A 16751-nucleotide genomic window follows, 5' to 3' on the forward strand; every position below is an offset into this window, starting at 1 on the left:
AGACGGAGTCGTGCGTAGCTCTGTCAGTTGCTGACGTTTATTGCACAGGATGGGCTGGAAGGGAAGGTGGACGCTTGGAGCGGGGCCCTGTCCCGCCGGCTGCGCAGCTACAGGGCGTTGGGCTGGCGTGGGCCCCTCGCTCACGGTCGCTGCATACATTCAACGTGGAAGGCTCCAGAGTGCTAGGCAGAGAGGCATACGTGCACACACCCACGCGCACACACCCTGCACACATACACCTGCACACACATGCGTCCGTAGGTGCACGCACACAGGCACGCTGGTACAGGCCGTGTGTGCCTTCCCCAGCCGTCGAGCCGGGACCGCCTGTGGGGCAGCGCCTGCCCATGGGGCACCCCCAGGCTCCAGCGTCTGCCTCCGTCCTAACGCTGACTATGGGGAGTCGGTGCTCGCGAGCCTCAGGGCGACCGTCCCTCAGACCCCCGCCCCAACTTACCTCCAGTCCTGGACCGTCACCCCTCGCCTTGGGTCTGTGGGAGGGGAGGCAGGGACAGGCGCAGGCGCCGGGGCTGGGCCAGGGTGCCTAAAGCCCCAGGGAGGTGTCCTGCGGATGCACACACACAGGTATGTATTCAGGTCATATATATCATATACAGAGTTGATCACGGGGGACGATGCAGCTGTGGCTTCTATGGGGCAGCCGGGGAGGCTGGGGGCAGCGGGGCTTCGCCGCGGGGAGCGGGAGATGGGGCCAGACTTTGGTCAGAGGCGACGCAGCCGGGGGCTCGGCCCAGCCCCCCGCCGTGCCCCCGCGGTGGGTGGGGGGCGCAGAGGCCCCCTGCCCACCCCCGGCAGCTGCCCCGCTCCGCAGCGTGCGGCGGGAGGAAGCCGGGGAGCGGGGCCGGCACCGCGGCGGGGGGAGGCAGCCGGTGGGGCGGCCGTGGCCCTCACCCGGCGCTCCTCAGCGGGGCGGCGCAGGACGGGTGCGGGGCGAGATGGGGCTCGCAGCCGTAGCCCCCTCCCGCGCCCAGCGTGGCGCGGAGGTCACAAGTTGGAAGACAGCCTGGACTTGGCCGGGTCCGTGTCGGGCGTGCTGGCCGCCGAATCCTTGCGGGCTGCCGCCGAGTCCTGCGGCAGGGCAGGCGGCCCCGCGTGCACCGAGCCCGTGGACGCCGGGTGGGCCGGGGCCCCCCGCGAGGGCGCCTGGCCCCGCAGCCCTGCTGGGGGGCCGGGGCCCGGCGAGGCAGCGGCCGGACCCCCGCCGATGGAGGCACAGGACTCGCGGGCTGAGGCCGGGGGGCTCTGGGTGCTGCTGGCCGCCAGCCCGTGGGGCAGGGAGGGCTGCGAGGCCGACAGGGGCCGCGAATCCTGGCTGAGGCTGCTGGTGTGCAGCGCCTGTGTGCTTTTGTGGGCGGCCAGGCGCTGGGGCGAGCCGGGCGCCGGCTGCTGGCTGAGGGAGAGCTGGGAGCCCAGCGGCCCCGGGGCGCCTCCGTAGGCGAACGTCCGGCTGGCCAGGGGGCTTTGGGACGGCGGGCTGGCCGTGGCCGTGGCGAAGGCGCTGGTGGAGGCGGGCAGGGCCGCGGGCTGCGCCTGGTCCTGCGAGGGCGAGGGGTTGGCGTGGGGCACGGGGGTCTGCGGCTGCTGTGGGGGGCTCTGCTGCAGCAATACGGGGGAGACGGCGAAGGGGCTGGGCACGGCCTGGGCGTACTGCAAGCGGCGCATCATGTGGGGCGAGCCTAGGGCCATGGAGCCCACCAGCGGGCTGGCCATCTGCGGGCAGAAGCTCATGGCGACGGCTTGCTGGAGGGTGGCAATGGCGGAGGTGACCTGGGGCTGGACGGGGCTGTACATGGCCGTGTGCTGCTGCAGCTCCGCCTGCTGCACCATCTCCCGGTCGTACTTGACGATCTCCTGGATGATCTCGTTCTCCTGGTTGTTGAAGACGCCCGAGTTGAGGTCGTGCTGCACTTTGTGGAGCAGGATCGAATTCTTCTTCCCTGCAGGGAGGGGGCCGGGACGGGGAGCGCCATGAGACCCTGCGCTAGGGCGATGCTGGGCCCCCCCCCCGCCCCAGCCCTGGCTGTACCCATGCCGCTGGGACAGCCCCCTCGCCCCCCTACCCCCCTCCAGAGCCCCCTGTGCCCTACCAATGCGGTCGAGGCGGTCGATGGCCACGGTCTCGAAGGCCCGTCTCATCATGGGGTACTCCTCCAGCACCTCGTTGAAGTTGTCCACCGAGAGCGAGTAGAGGCGGCAGTAGGTGTCTGCCCGGACACTGGCCGTGCGCCGGCCACGGGTCAGCAGGCAGATTTCTGCGGAGGATACACCGGTGCCAAAGTCAAAACACCACCAGCAAGGACTGGAAATGGGGACAGGCCAGGAGCATGGGGCGAGAACCACGGAGTGGTGGGTGCCCTGGGGCAATGCGGGTGTCCTGGTGCCTCTCGCAGACCCCGGGAGGGGACCTGGGCTCAGCCCCGCCAGCGCTCACCTCCGAAGTAGGAGCCGTCAGAGAGTTTCATCTCCTTGTTGCCCTTGGTGAGGATGCTGACCACCCCGTGCTGGATGAAGTACATCTTCTTGCCGATGGTGCCCTCGCGGATGATGTAGTCGCCCGGCTGAAACACCTCAAACTTCAGCTTGGTGAGCATCGCTGTGACGAAGTTAGGGTCCGCATTGGCAAACAGCGGCATCGAGGCCACCAGCTTGCGGCAGTTGAAGTTCACAATTTCCTGCGGGGGAAGGAGGTGAGGGACCGGGAGGCAGGGACGTGGCTTCCCTCAGGGCAGGCTCAGGAACACAGAGGGGTCAGCACAAAGACACCCCAGCGTGCAGCCACGATTGCGCATGGGCACACTCACGCTTGGAGCTGCAAAGCCAGAGCAAGAGGTGCTCGACCCCATGCGCGCGCGCTGCAGGAGCCAGTGGGACCCGCAGCCTGCCCCGCGGCAGGGAGCGAGCGGGCCCTCACCGTGGGCGGGCGGTCCCGTTCCTCACCGCAGCATCCCACAGCCGGCTCTCCAGCCCCCGGGGCCCTTACCTCGCGCAGGGGCTCGTTGAGCTCCCCCAGGATGCTGTCCTCGTCGAACATCTTGCCCTGGTAGCGGTGCTCGTAGTAGTCGTGGATCTTCTGGCGGAAGTCAGCGGGCAGCTTGTGGAAGGACATGTACTGCTCCACTTGCTTGTACTGTGGGGAGAAGGGGCGTCAGCGCCTGGATGGGCTGGGGCTGCGGGGCCGGGACTCCCCACCCACGTCCCTGCTCCATGGGGTGGGTCCCGGGCCCCTCCTGCCTGCCAGGTCCCGCTCCACCGCCCCGTCCCTGCCCCACGGATGGCATCGATATGGGGCTCTCGCCCCTGCCTGGCTGCACCCGCAGGCGCCGCTGCGGCTCCAGGAGGGGCTGCAACGGCCGGGTGCAGGACAGGAACCGTGGTCCCCGTCCAGCCCAGTCTTACCTTCTCCTGGTACTGGCGCCGGGAGGAGTCCAGCGACTGGATGAGGGCGGTGGCGTGGCCGATGAACATGGCGTAGCAGGTGGCCCCCACAATCATGCTCAGCATCGTCAGCCAGATGTCCGTCATGCTCTCGGGCGCCTGCTTCCCATAGCCGATGCAGAGCATGTGGCTCATCGACTTGAAGAGGGCAAAGGAGTACAGCTCGCTCCAGGAGTCGTTCTGCAGCGACAGGGACGGTGGCGGTGCTCAGCCCTGGCCGGTGCACGGCTGCTCGCACGTGTGTGTGCGCAGGCACTCGTGGGTGCAACGCCCTGGCTCAGGCCCGGCGGGTGATCCAGGTTCTCTGCCTGCATCTCCCGACAGCACTCAGCAACAGGATTTGTTTGTCTGGCTGTTTGTTTTTGACAGTCTCACCTTGCAGGTGAGATCCAAACAAACCCAAACGCCAGGCACGGCTGGGGCCGTGGGGATCTGCAGCACCCCGCTCCTTCCCAGCGGGTTTCGGCACCTCGCCGCCCGCCTGGCTTCGCTTCAGGTAGTCAGTCGTGTCACTATTTTTTTTTTTTAAGCTGATAGACAAAAGCGCAGCGAGCCCCTATGAAATGCTGTGACGGGAACAAGCTCTGGGTTTGCGGAAGCCACCGAGTTCCTGCACCGCTCGCGCTCAGGAGCCTGCAGACGTGGCTGGGACAGCAGGCAGCTGCAGGCAGGGACGGGCTGGTGGCTCCTGGGGCAGGAATCCTCCGGCCCAGCCTCATGCGAAGCCCTGGATTCCCCCCAGGGAGCGAAGCAGCCAGGGAAAGAGAAGTGCGAGACAGGAGGGAGAGGAAGGGGAGGAAGCCAGGTGGGGGGAATGGAGCCGAGATGGAGACACTGGCAGAATGGGACAAGACGGACGGAAGGAGAAGAGCCATTTGTAGCAGGCTGCAGGGCTGAGAGGGGGCAATTAGAAACGTGGCCCATTATTTATTAATAGCAGCTTTGTTGCTAATTAGCAGGAGAAGGCGGCAGGGGACGGGGCAGAGAGCTATGTCAGCATCTTCCTCCCGCCCGGATCGATCCGCTGCCCCCGGGTCCTGCGAGACCTCGCCAGGGAGCCCGGCCACAGCAGGCGCGGGGTGCCCTGCACACCCTCCGTGTTCGCGCTGTCGGGGCACCAGCCGGCGCGGGGATGGCATCTCCGGGGGTCAGTGGAGAGAGGGCGGATGACCCAGGGATGGACAGGGCCCGAGGGGAGCAGGGCGGGGAGCGTGGCAGGGTTGGGGCTGGCACTCACCACCATCCCGTTGATGGAGACCCAGCAGTTCTGGGGGAAGTCCTGCAGCATGGGCACGAGGAACTGGAGGCAGCCGTCCCAGTGGCAGAGCAGCAGCATCATGCCGATGAGGTTGATGATCCTCATCACCGCGCTGGCCAGGTCGTAGGTCATGTGGAAGATCTGCGGGTGGGGGGGCCGGGGTGAGCACAGGGACTGTCCCCCCCCCGCCCGGGGCACTGACCCACACAGCCTCGGCTCAAGCAGGCACTCGCAGCTGGCCCGACCCAGCCCTCCCCGAGGCGGCTGCGCTCCACCTGCCTATTTATAGCCAGCGGGATGCCGCCATGCTGCCGCCCCGGAAAGCGCTAATGGCTGCGAGCGTTGATGAGGATAAGCCGGCGCTGGTGGATGCTCAGTGCCAAATACGCTGGGCACTGGGGAGGGAGCGGGGCAGCTCCCGGCACAGCGGGTGCGGGGGGCCGGGCTCAGCCACGGGGCAGCTTTGAGGGTCCGAGGTGCCCACGTCGGGGTGGGGCTGGAGGGAGACCCCGATCTGGGGAGAGCGGCCAGGGCGGCTCCACGCAGTCTGCTCTGCCAGAGATCCCACCCTGACAGGGATGGGGCTGCGTCCCCCGCCCCGGGCCGGTGGCTACAAGAGCATCAAGCACTGAGACCCATCGGTGACACCCTGGGACAGTCCCCGCGGCGGGGCGGGTGCAGGAGGGAGCCGTGACCACGGGGACCCACCACAGTGCTCCCAGGACAGGAGCCCCGGCAGCGGAGGGGCTTGCGAAGGGCGTGCCTCCAGCAGCGGCTGCTCGCTCCCCCGAGCACAATCCCCTCGCTCCCAGCCCCCGTGACCGGCCGCACCCCCGGTCCCAGCCTGGCTTTAGCACCTCTCGCCCCCGGGCACCCGCACAGGCAAACCCAGGGGGTGGAGGGGTACGCTCCTGGGTGCAAACTGAGCCACGGGCTGAGGACTTGTTCTTTTTCCTTTAATATTTTTAGGGTCCAGAAAAGGTGAATTCAAGGGGGAGGAAAAAGAAATAAAATAATAAATTAACCCCTGGCAGTGAAATCCCCAGTCTCCCCCGCGCTGCAGATCCAAGGCTGGAGCCCAACAGCATCACATGGAGCAGCTGCACGGCAAGGGCACGGCAAAGGCAGGGCAAGGGCAAGGGCAAGGGCAAGGGCAAGGGGCAAGGGGCAAGGGGCAAGGGGCATGGCCTCCCCTTCTTCCTCTGGGCCCAGCCCTGGGCTCTGAGGCTGCCTGCCCAGGCAGGGCACGCGGTGCGGGCAGGACGAGGCAGAGCCGGTGTGATGCGATGGGGAGGGAACAAGGTGGAACACGAGGGGCTGGGGAAGGGGCAGCCCGGGGTGAGGACAGGCAGGAGCAGCCCCAGCCCCATCTCTGCCGGCCTCGGGCACGTCCCTTCCCCACTCTGGCCAGCGGCAATCGCCCCCCGGGCAGCCCCTCCCTGCCCCTCTCCCAGCCCCTGCCAAGGCTGCCGGGGGCAAAATCAGGCACACGCAGCCCCCCCGGAGATGCTCCTGCAGCATCCGCCAGCCCCAACCGCGGCACCGCCGAGAGCAGGCGAGGTGCCGGGGGGGGATCGAGGCCACGCTCCCGTCCCGTCCCCCGTAAGCCGATGCGATTACCAGGATAATCTGCGCAGCCACACGCAGGTTTAACTCATCCCGGGGCTCTCCCTGCTAAGTCCAATCTGAAAGTGAAAAGGGCGCAGAGCCGGAGCCCTGGCAGGGGAGGGACGGGGGGACGGACACACCTTGTTTGGGGGTTTGCAGGAGGCGCAGGATGCTCCTGCAGCAGAGCCCGGCCCCAGAGGCCGGCGTGGGAGAAGGGCGCGGGGCAGGGTGGGATGTGGGGGGCGACACGGGGGGCGACGCGGGCAGACTGACTGGAGCTGCAGCCGTTCCCCCACCCCTCTGCCCCAGGAACCGGGGGCAGCCCCCCGCAGCGCTGCGAGGCTCGGGGCTCTGCTGGGCACCGGCCGGGACAGACAAGCTCAGCCCTGTGCGTGCGGGGAGGCTGAGCCCCCACGGAGCCGCGGGAAGAGCCCTGTGCGGGTCGTTGGGGGATTTCCCATCGCAGGATCAGGCCAGGACAGAGCCAGAGCCCTGACAGGACGGGGCAGGGCCGCGGCAGGGACTGCCAGGCACAAACCCCCGGCACCCACGCCAGCTCGCAGAGCGGCCGCGTGTCTTTGCATGGCGGAGGCGCAGGAAGGGGGGTCGGGTGCCATCCCTGCAGCCAGCAGAGCAGATGACCCCGTGCCCAGGCTGCACCGCGGGTCCGGCTGCACAGGCTGTGCTCCTGCCCGCCGGAGCCTGCGCTGGGGGGGACACCCGGCCAAGAGCCGCACATGCCCCCGCTGGGCCCGGGGACACACGCGGCAGCGGAGCGGGAGGAGAAGGAGAAAAGGCGCTCGCCGCCCCTCCAGCCCGCGGGCGCGCAGCTGGCTCCGCGCTGCAGCGCGCACCTGCACAGCCCCAGCCAGCAGAGCTGCCGGGAGGTGCCAGCCCACACACCGGAGCCACGTGGCAAAGCCGAGCGTGCCACATCCTGACACAAAGGCACGTCACCTCACAGCCCACGCGGCCCTGGGTGCACCGAGCCCGAGCGGCACCCCGACTCCTGCGCTGGGGACCCAGGGGTCCCGCTGCCCCCGAGGGGCTGGGGCTCCTGCAGCCCCCCTCAGCGTTCCCCAAGGTCCTGGTGGAGCAGGCAGCCAGAGGGGACCGCGGGCAAGGAGCGTCACCTGTCCCGGCACACAGGGAGCTGAGCATGGGGCGGCACGCCTGCTTGTGCTGGCCATGCTGTCACCCATGGGTGGTGGGACCAGCTGTGCAAACCCCAGCACCCGGGCACGCACACACACACACAGGGCACGGCTCGGCTGCGGCACTCAGTGGGCCCGGAGCCGGAGGGACTGCCTTTGCGCTGAAGCAGACCGGGAGCGCTCTCATGTCCCGGCTGTCCCCCGGGGACAGAGCAGAGGGGAAGGCGGGGGATGCCCAGGGACACCCAGAGCCTCCCCCTTCCAGGGAGGGTCACAGTCGCCCACCGGCCCCACACACGGCCCCACAGACGCCGTCCAACCCGCCAGCTCCTTGGGCAGCCCCGAGCCCCACCGCCCTCGCAGGGCCCCTCCCAGCTCCTGCTCTCTCCCGCCCAGGCTGCGTCCCGCAGGACCCTTACCTCCTCCCACTGGTGGATGTAGCGGATGAGCCGGGAGAGGCGGAGGAGCCGCAGGAGGCTGAGGATCTTGGTGAAGCGGACGATGCGGAGGGCGCGGGCCGTCTTGTACACCTCCGAGTCTATGCCCTTCTCCACAATGAGGAAGACGTAGTCCACAGGGATGGAGGAGACAAAGTCCACCACAAACCAGGTCTTGAGGTACTTCTTCTTGATCCTCTCGGGGTCCAGGATGATTTCCGTGTTGTCCTCAATGACAATCCCCGTCCGGAAGTTCAGCACCAGGTCCATCAGGAAGAAGGTGTCGGAGACCACGTTGAACACGATCCAGGGCGCCGTGGTCTCCTCCTTGAAGAAGGTGATGCCCACGGGAATGATGATCAGGTTGCCCACCATGAAGAGCAGCATCGTGAAGTCCCAGTAAAACCTGGGGAGCGAGAGGAGGGAGGAGGGTGTCACCGGTGCCCCGCAGCTGCCCCCCACGTCAAGGGGACCCAGCCGTCACGCCCTGCCCTAAGGGACCCACGCTACCGGGGTGCTGTCATGCTGAAGCCACCTCGGCCACCCCTCTGCTCTCCCCAGAGACTGCACCCTGCTCCCCCCACTCCAACCTGCCCCCAGGCCTGATCCTGCAGCCCAGCGCAGTCCCACCCGGTTGAGGAAGGGCTGCGCAAGTGCCGAGGCGGGTGCAGGACGAGGCCGGGGGCTGTCGGCTGCAGTGGGCTCTTCCTGCCGTGCTGGTTTGGCCGGAGGTCTGCCCTGAGCACCCAAACCCAGGCAGGTCCCGGGGTGAGGGGAGAACAATGAGGCAGGCGCCGGTGGGGGAGACCCCTGGGGCAGCCCGTGGGCCGGGGACCACCCTCATCCCCAAACCCCCCACCGCGGCGGGGCCATCGCCCTCTCCGCAGGCAGCGCTCAAGGTCACGCACGGAGGCGGGATGGGAGCGCGGGGCCTCCCCCAGCGCTGCCCTGGGAGAAGCCCCCACCCCTCCCCGCTCCCAGAGCGGGGATCTGAGGACAGGGGACAGGGTCCCCAGGGACAGCCGGGGCCACCCCACCCCAGCGCCTCCCTGGACCAGGCTGCGGCCCTGGTTTTGGGGGTGCGCAGGGCGGGGGCTGCGTGTTGGACCCCGGCAGCGCGGCCGTGGCGGAAGGAGCCGCCGCCGCTCCCGGCGCAGCAGATCACGTACAGCTGCAGCTGGAGCCGGCATCGCCCGCAGCCCCGGTCAGACGGCGGAGGGGGCGGGCGGCCGCCTTTGCCTCCGCCTGGGCTGCACGGCTCCTCCGCCACCTCCTCTCCTTTCTCCTTCTACCCATCTTCTGGGCCACCGATGACCTTTCCGAGCGCCTGCAAGGTCACAGCAGTCCTGTCCCGGCAGGACGGTGCGGAGGGGACTCCAGCCCCTCGCTCCCCGGTGCTCACCCTGGGCGCAGAAGGGAGGATGCTCCCCAGGCACCCAGGACCCTTGCCCACGCCTCTCCCCTCAGCCCACCCTGCCGCGCTGCCCGCCCCGGGCAGGAGCCCCCGGGAGCTGCAGGCCGACGAGAAGGGGGTGCCCTGGCCACGCGGTGCCCTGGCCACGCTGGCAGGGACGGGGGGACGAGGGGGTGGCCTCTCGCACACAGGAACGGGAGCTGGGCTGGATCCATCCCCCCGCCCCGTGCAGATTAGCACAGGACCAGAAGGAGCCGAGCATCCCGGCTCCTGACCTTTCTCCAATGACACCTTCCCCATGTGAGACGTTGCCGTGGCAACCGTGAGTGATGTCACTGCTGCACAACGATGACTTCACACCCAGGGCCCTCTCCAGGGTACCCTCGCCAGCTGCCAGCCGGGAGGAGCAGGCTGTGCTCCCCCCGCGCCCCCACGGACGAGCTCCGGCCGCCGGCCCCGAGCAGCTCCAGTGCCCCGCGACCCCCCGTGGGCAGCGAGGCCATGGCCGTGGTGGGCCCTGCCAGAGCCCCGGGCTCTGGCCGCACGGCACGACCCCCCAGAGATGCCAGCAGAGCCGCTGCTGGGGCCGGGGCAGCCCACGACAGCAGCTCTGGGCTGGATCTGTCCTGCAAACCCCCCAGCAGCTCGGACCGCAAACTGACCCTGCTGCACAAAAGCAAGTCCCATGGGGACGTTAGCCATGCAAAGCTGTGAAGAACAAAGATTAAATAACCATGCCAGCTGGGCAAAACTCTCCTCTGGCTCAAATCCCTTTGCAATCTGGCTGAGCCAGGGCAGAATTCGGCCTGCTGAGAAAGATAAACTGCTCCTGATCCCCCCCAACACACACGACTGACTCTGTGTGATCTCTTCGGGGACCTGGGTGCGATGCCAACGCTTTCTTCCTCGGAGGGCAGTGCGTGCATAGAAAAAAAGATCCAATCCAGGCTACTAAAAATATCTGAAAACAAATTAATTAGGATCCTCGGCACCCCCTCCCTTGCTCCTGACCCAATTGAACGACAGTGATGGTGACAGAAGATGCCAAAAGGCTCTGCGAGCAGGGGCTGCTGCGTTCCTAACTCCATCGCCTGCCCAAAGCCTGGCACAGCAGTGCTGCCCCACAGGTCCTGGCCAGGAGCCGAGCCCCTGCACTGCCCCGCAGCAAGTCCCAGGGGCCCCACCACACTCCCGAGACCCCGGAGCACGTCCCTCCACAGAGCTGCTGCCTCCCCGGCACCTCCAAAATCCCGATGGAGACCCCGAGGCCAGACGAGGCAATGCCAACGGCCGCACCAGCAAAGCCTCCCCATCCACCCGCTGTTACCGCCTGGAAGGGGGCCAGGAGAAGCCCCGCGAGCCGTCCAGGGGGGCACGGCCACAGGACACCAGGGACGTCCCCACTCAGCTCTGCGGCCGGCACGCAGAGCTCCGGGGGGCTGCTGGGGACGATCTAGCCACCTCAGCACGCTCGGTGCCACACAGCACTCCCCTCTACGGTGATTCCACTGACCGGGCGCTGAGCTCCCTGCTCGCCAGCCTGCCCGGGCGGACAAAGCTCCCTGAGACCCCACTCTGCAGGAGGTGCCCTCGAGGGCTGAGCCCCTCAGCCCGGATCGGGGCTGCCCGGCAGGCGGGAGCAGCACCGGATCGGTGCAGGAGCGGTGCGGGGTCAGTGCTTTGCAAACTTGCACTAAATACTCATATTCTAAAAATGAGGTCGCTCTTAGAAGTGGGTTAAGAAGCCAACGGCAGAAGGTTGCCCGAGCCAAGCAAGCGGTGAGGTACAGCACCCAACGCACCGTCCGTGCCCCTGAGTCCCAGTACAGCCAGTTGTGATGAATGACCGGTGCTGCTCTCCCCTGGAAAAGCCTTTAACCCCAGGGGTCCCTGGGGATGGGAGGGGGGTTTATCCCCTTTATGGCTTTGCAAACCGCCCAAGGACCCAAACCTTCACAATCCTCCCAGGGAGTCGGTCACTGCCTTTCTTCCCTGATGACCCAGCAGCGGCTTTCAGCACCCCCCAGGTCTGACTGCCCTGCACTGACTCTGCCGAGGGGGAGAAGAGCTCCCCGACACCCTCACCAGAGGGAATGGTAACACCGGGACCAGCAGCAGCACGCAGCGCTGGCACGCACATCGGGAGCAACAGCAGCCAGCGAGCCCAGTCCCTCTGCTCAGGAGCCCCGGCGGTGGCACCAACAGGCCGGCGGCACCACCCAGGCAGCAGCCAAGCCCCAGAAACCATTTTAAGCCCGGAAGAGGAAGGCTCCGGCCAAGCAGCACCAGGGACACATGCACTGGATGCAGCTTCACCCCAGATTCAGGTGCAGGACCGGCTCTTGCAACAGAGATTCGTCAGCAGTGAAAACCCACAGCTCAGCCCCAGCCCCACGGCTCACGGAAGGCCGCGAGTGCCGGGCTGGCGGGAGGGGATGCCGGCACAGCCGCATCAGGCAGCCCCGTGGTGGTCACGGGAAGACAGGCACCGCCACCGCCACCACTGAATCACCAGCTGCGCGCAGCTCTCCGTATCCCTGCTGCATCCCGCGAGGTGCCTGGGCTGAATCCTCCTCCCGGGCTTATGCAAGTCTCTCGCCGCACGAGAAGGGGAAGGGATCGACCGCGGAGCTGGAGCACCCGCTCCCCAGCGCCTGGGCTCCTGCGCCCCCGGGAAGCCCCTGCGCCCCCGGCATTGCCACCGGCCTCCTCCTCGGCCCTGGCCCCACGTGGGTCTCTGCTCCTGAGGCTTCGCAGCACCTCAGCCCCCCGCACGCCCCTGCCTGGCTCCCGGGTGTGTACGGGGTGTAAAGATGGGAGCCAGACCAGCAACATGCCCCAGGTCACTGCGAAACGAGGGCTGGATGCGGCCCCCTGGCTCCCAATCCCACTCCAAGAGCGATACCCCAGTCGCAGAAATACCAACAGAAATAACAAAAAAAGTCGATGTTAGCTGGGTTTTTTTTCCTCCCATTGATAAAGACCAGAAGCGGCAAAGACAGAGAAGACAACTGAGCACCCCACCCGAGGAGGCGGCTCTGCTCGACACTGGCTACTTCAGCGCACAATTTACAAGGTCTCTTTTACCAGATATGCAGCTCGTGCTCTCAAGCAGCCACCCAGGCTGCTTCCTAATAATTCAATATTTATGTAAATAGCAACTTTCATTCCTGGAGCAAGTCTGCCCCTGAATTTTGCATGAATAATCATAGGACACACGATCTCTAAATGACTCCGATTATGAAATGATGTCACGTATGCAGATGGGTAATGATTTTATCTTAAGGTGGGAAAATGGGTTTTGCAGGGCAAACACGGCTGGGTTCATGCTCCATTATCATTACTAGATAAACATTTTTTTTTTTTTTTTTAAGGCAGGACAACGTGGAACAGATGGACACACGTCCTCAACACGCACAAGCAGAGTGGGCTCCGCACGACCGGGCTTTCAGCCCTGCGTTGAGCCGATCCCGTTTATGTGCACGTTTGTAGACCCAGGCGATGCCGTGGCTCTGCCTGCAGCTCCTCCCCGCTGGGCAGGGAACTCTCCTACGCCACTTGCAGCATCAAAACCCAGGCAGCGGCTCTTCCCCAATGGGTTTCAAGACTTGATAGCGACTCCAGGAGGGATGGAGCCAGCTCAGGGCAGGCCGGCCAGGGTGACATCCCAAGGTCACCCCGCTGCAGACCGGCGCCTGCCCGCCCGCTGCTAGCGCCAGCCCGGGGAGCGACTCTGCTGCATCCCGGGGAAGCCTCCAAGGCCTCGCTCCTGCCGCGGGCTCACCGCAGGGAGACCCTGCTCTCAGCAGCACCGTGGGCTCTGCCAGCTCGGAGCCGGCCGCAGGAGCAGGGCAGGTTCTGGCCCTGTGCAGTCGTGGCGGGGCACAGCGGGGCCAGGCCGTCACCCCGCTCCCGGCCTCCCCCTGCAGCCTGCAGCTGCTGAGGGCAAAGCGGAGCATGGGCAGCACGGAGGGGCAGAGTCCCCCGGCTCGCCAGCCCCTGGGTGCCGGGGATCCGCCTGGCACCGCCACACCTGCCCAGTCACGGCAGGGACGGCAGAGCTCCCTCCGCCACAGGACCGGCGATGGCCACGCGGTGCAGCCGCTCCTCACCCTGGCCCTGCAGCAGACCTGGTGCCCAGCCGGCAAGCCCAGGAGGGGGCTCCGATGGATACCTTCAGCAGGTTCCCAATGGGAACGTCTGCCGCAAGGACACAAGACCCCCGTGTGGGAGGTCAGCCCCGAGAGGAGGCCGAGGGCCTCCAGCTGCTCCCCTGGAAGATGCCAGATCAGCCCAGGAGCAGTGCCCGAGGGCGGGAGCAGGAGGTGCAGGCGCTGGCAGACCCCACTGCCCAGCGCCATCTCCACCTGCCCAGGGGACCCCTGCGCCAGCGGGGACCCATCAGCGCCAGCGGTGAGCAGATCCCAGGGTCTGGCTCGGTGGCACCCCTCACACCAGCACCCAGCGAACCCTCCCTCGAGCCTCCCCAAACCACCCACCAGAACAGCAGCAGAACAACTCGGAGCTGAGCCCCTCGCTCCCCCCAGCCCCTTCGAGGTCGCTGGACCAGGGGGCCCTGATGGCTGGCTCACCAGCGAGGTCTCGGCCACCCATCCCTGCAAGGTGCCGTGCCGCCTGCCCCAGCCGGTCGAGCCGTACATCCCTCCCGGTAGCCTGCACACGACCCGAGAAGCATTCGCCACTTCGGAGCTCCCCCGGGGCTCGGGGTGGAAAGGAGAGGGAGCTGCCGAGCCTCTCTCCCCGGGGTTTGCCGTTCCTCGGCTGGAAGCCACCCGGGCTGGATCTTGAGGACTCCGGTCCTCTTGGGAGCGAGATGAATCCCTCCTCAAACCCCCTGCATCTTAGGGACGGGATCAGGCCTCCCCGGGGGAGGGGGAGCCTTCGCCAAGCGCTGCTTGGCAGCCGGGAGACCGGCACGGCCTCCAGCCCAGAGCCCGGCCCCGCGAGGGGAGGCTGACACCTTCCCGGGGCGCTTTGGGGGCAGAGCCGGCGCCCGGTGGGGCTCCGGAGGGCCCGTGCTGGGCCGAGCCGCCCTGAGGCCCCGGGAAGGACGAGGGGATGCCCTTGCCCGGGCAGCCCCTTCGGAGCGGAGCGCTCCCGGCATCCCCGGATCGACGGCGGCTCCGCTGGGGAGGGGGAGGCCCGGCCGCCAGCCCCTCCCTGCTCGCGGGCGAGCGGCATCCGCGCTGCCCCCTCCAGCACGGCTCAAGGTGCCCTCTCCCGGGGCCCGCCTCGGCCCGGCCGCCCCTTCCCAGGCTCCGCTCGTCCCCCCCCGGGTCCCCGCCCGCGGCCGCCAGGGCCGGATGGCACCGGCCCGGCCCCACAGCTCCGGCCCCGCGGGACGCAGCCGGGCGCGGGGCCCCGGGCGCGGCGCTCGCCCCCCGCCCGGCCGGGCGCGCACCTGAAGTCGCTGTAGGGGTGGATGATCCAGGCCCCCGCCGACTTGACGCGCTCCTGCTCCCGCTCCACCGCCTTCTGGGAGCCGAACATCCGCAGCGAGAACTTGTTGACGCCGGGCTGGAGCATCGCCCCGAACTGCCGCTGCATGAAGCTGGCCTGGCTGCCGCGGGCCTCCTCGCCCGCATCCTCGCCCGCGCCCTCCTCGGCCGCCTTGGCCCCGCCGGGGGACGCGCCGCCGCCGCCGCCGCCGCCGCCGCAGGAGAAGGAGACCTTGGGCTCGCGGGGCGGCTCCGGGCCGGGGCTCCGCGGCGGCTCCCCGCGCCGGCACTCGCCGTTCGGGGACCCCTTCCCGCCGCGGCCCCGCGCCCGCCCCGCCGCCGCCGCCGCCGCCCCGCCGCGCTTGGCCGCCTCGGCCGCCTCCTCCTCGGCCGCCGCCTCCCCGCCCGCCGCGCCGCGGCCCGCCCGCATCCTGCCCCTGCCGCTGCCGCCGCCGAGGCCACCGGCGGCCGAGTGGCGCCCGCCGCCGCGGCGGGGCGGGCCGGGGCGGGCCGGGGGCGGGCGGCGGGGCCGGGCCGGGGACCGGGCGGGCTCCGCAGCTCCCCCCGCCGGCACAGCCCTCGCCGGCGGGACCGGCGGCCGGGCCGCCCCGCTCCGCCCGACGGCCCCGGCCCCGGCCCCGGCCCCTCGCGGGGGTGCCGGCACCCCGGCCCTCGGCAGCGCAGCCCCCGCTGCGGGCCCGGGCCGGGCCCGGCCGGGCGCTTCCCCCCGCGGGGCTCCGGAGCCCGGCGGCCGCCGGCCCATCCGCCCCGCCGGGGAGGGAGCGCTGCGGGCGCTGCCCCGGGAAACGCCCGTTCGCGTCCCTGCCCCGGGCCCCGCTGCCGGGGCGGCCCGAACCAGCCCCCCCCGCCCCCCTGCCCCTCCCTTCCCCGGGCCGGGGACGGACCCCGCCGGGCCGCACCGGGGCCTCGTGCAGCGCGGGAAGAGGCGGCTTCGCCCTCCCCCGGCCCCGGGGACCTGCCGCCCGCCTCGCCAGCCCCAGCCTGGACCCAGCCCGTCCCCTTGCCCCCAGGGCTGAGCCCCCGCTGCACCGAGCCGGCGGCGGGAGGAACCGCCCGGGGTGGGCGCAGGGGATGGAGACCCGAGGCTGACCCCCCCGGGCCAGGGCGGCTCCTGCGTGTCCCAGAAAGAACGCGGCCAGCGAAGCGCAGCCGGACACCGCCGAGGGAGACACCTGCGCCTACGCTGGATGCAGCCGGGTCTGATGCCACGGGTGCCAGGGACAGGTCAGCGGGACCAGAACCTCCTGCCCCGCCGCCCCAGGAACGCGCCCTTCCTGCTGCGGCTTCCCTGGGCTGCGAGGTGTCGGGGCGTGCCGGAGCGAGGAGGCCGGGTGAGCCCTGACCGCTCCGAAACGGCCGGACGCAGGACCGGAGCCATGTGGGGCACAGCTCTGGCTCTGGCTCTGGCTCTGGCGGCTCTGGCTCTGCAGGCCCGTGGCAGGGCAAGACCCATCTGGGGTCATGGTGTCACACGGGCGACGTGGCCACGGCGGGTGGCACCATCTGCTGCCCACGGTGCAGAAACACAGCCGGACAGTGCGTGCGTCCGGCTCCCACGCCGGCCCCAGCCAGAGTCAGCCCTGCTCCATGCCCGGGTAGGGAGGGGGCAGCCGCAGCCGCTCCGCTGAGCCCCGCAGGAGAGGACGCCCCGAAAGCCGCGCTCCAGGCCACAGCAGGCTCACTCTGCAACAAATCACCCCCTTCGCCTCCCATTGCTGTCCGCAAGCAACGGCCCATTTCTCCAAACCGCCCTGAGCACAGCGCTGCTCCCGCCAGCCGGCCCCCCGCCCCCGGAGGAGCCCCCAAAGAGCTGACGCTGGGGCTTAACCTGAGCGGGAGGCTGGAGACGACAGAGCAAACGAGTGAGGCCCCAGCGAGGCGGCAGCTCAGGGCTCGCCCCGAGGCGTCGGGAGCAGGAGGCTGAGCGGGGTCCCCGCAGACGGC

The 16751-nt window shown here is 69.0% G+C and overlaps 1 protein-coding gene across 1 annotated transcript; it reads right to left on the reverse strand.

Moving 5' to 3' along the window:
• Positions 1 to 21: 21 nt before the first annotated feature.
• HCN2 (hyperpolarization activated cyclic nucleotide gated potassium and sodium channel 2) lies at positions 22 to 15276 on the reverse strand. Its single transcript, XM_072845646.1, has 8 exons — positions 14750 to 15276; positions 7896 to 8319; positions 4694 to 4855; positions 3418 to 3636; positions 3002 to 3148; positions 2453 to 2693; positions 2109 to 2273; positions 22 to 1958 (listed from the first exon to the last, which is right to left on the reverse strand). The coding sequence occupies exons 1-8, from the start codon at positions 15214 to 15216 to the stop codon at positions 1006 to 1008; spliced, it is 2778 nt and encodes a 925-aa protein (XP_072701747.1). The 5' UTR covers positions 15217 to 15276; the 3' UTR covers positions 22 to 1005.
• Positions 15277 to 16751: the final 1475 nt, after the last annotated feature.

Source organism: Ciconia boyciana, chromosome 24 (assembly GCF_034638445.1).
Source record: "Ciconia boyciana chromosome 24, ASM3463844v1, whole genome shotgun sequence".
Classification (NCBI taxonomy): domain Eukaryota; kingdom Metazoa; phylum Chordata; class Aves; order Ciconiiformes; family Ciconiidae; genus Ciconia; species Ciconia boyciana.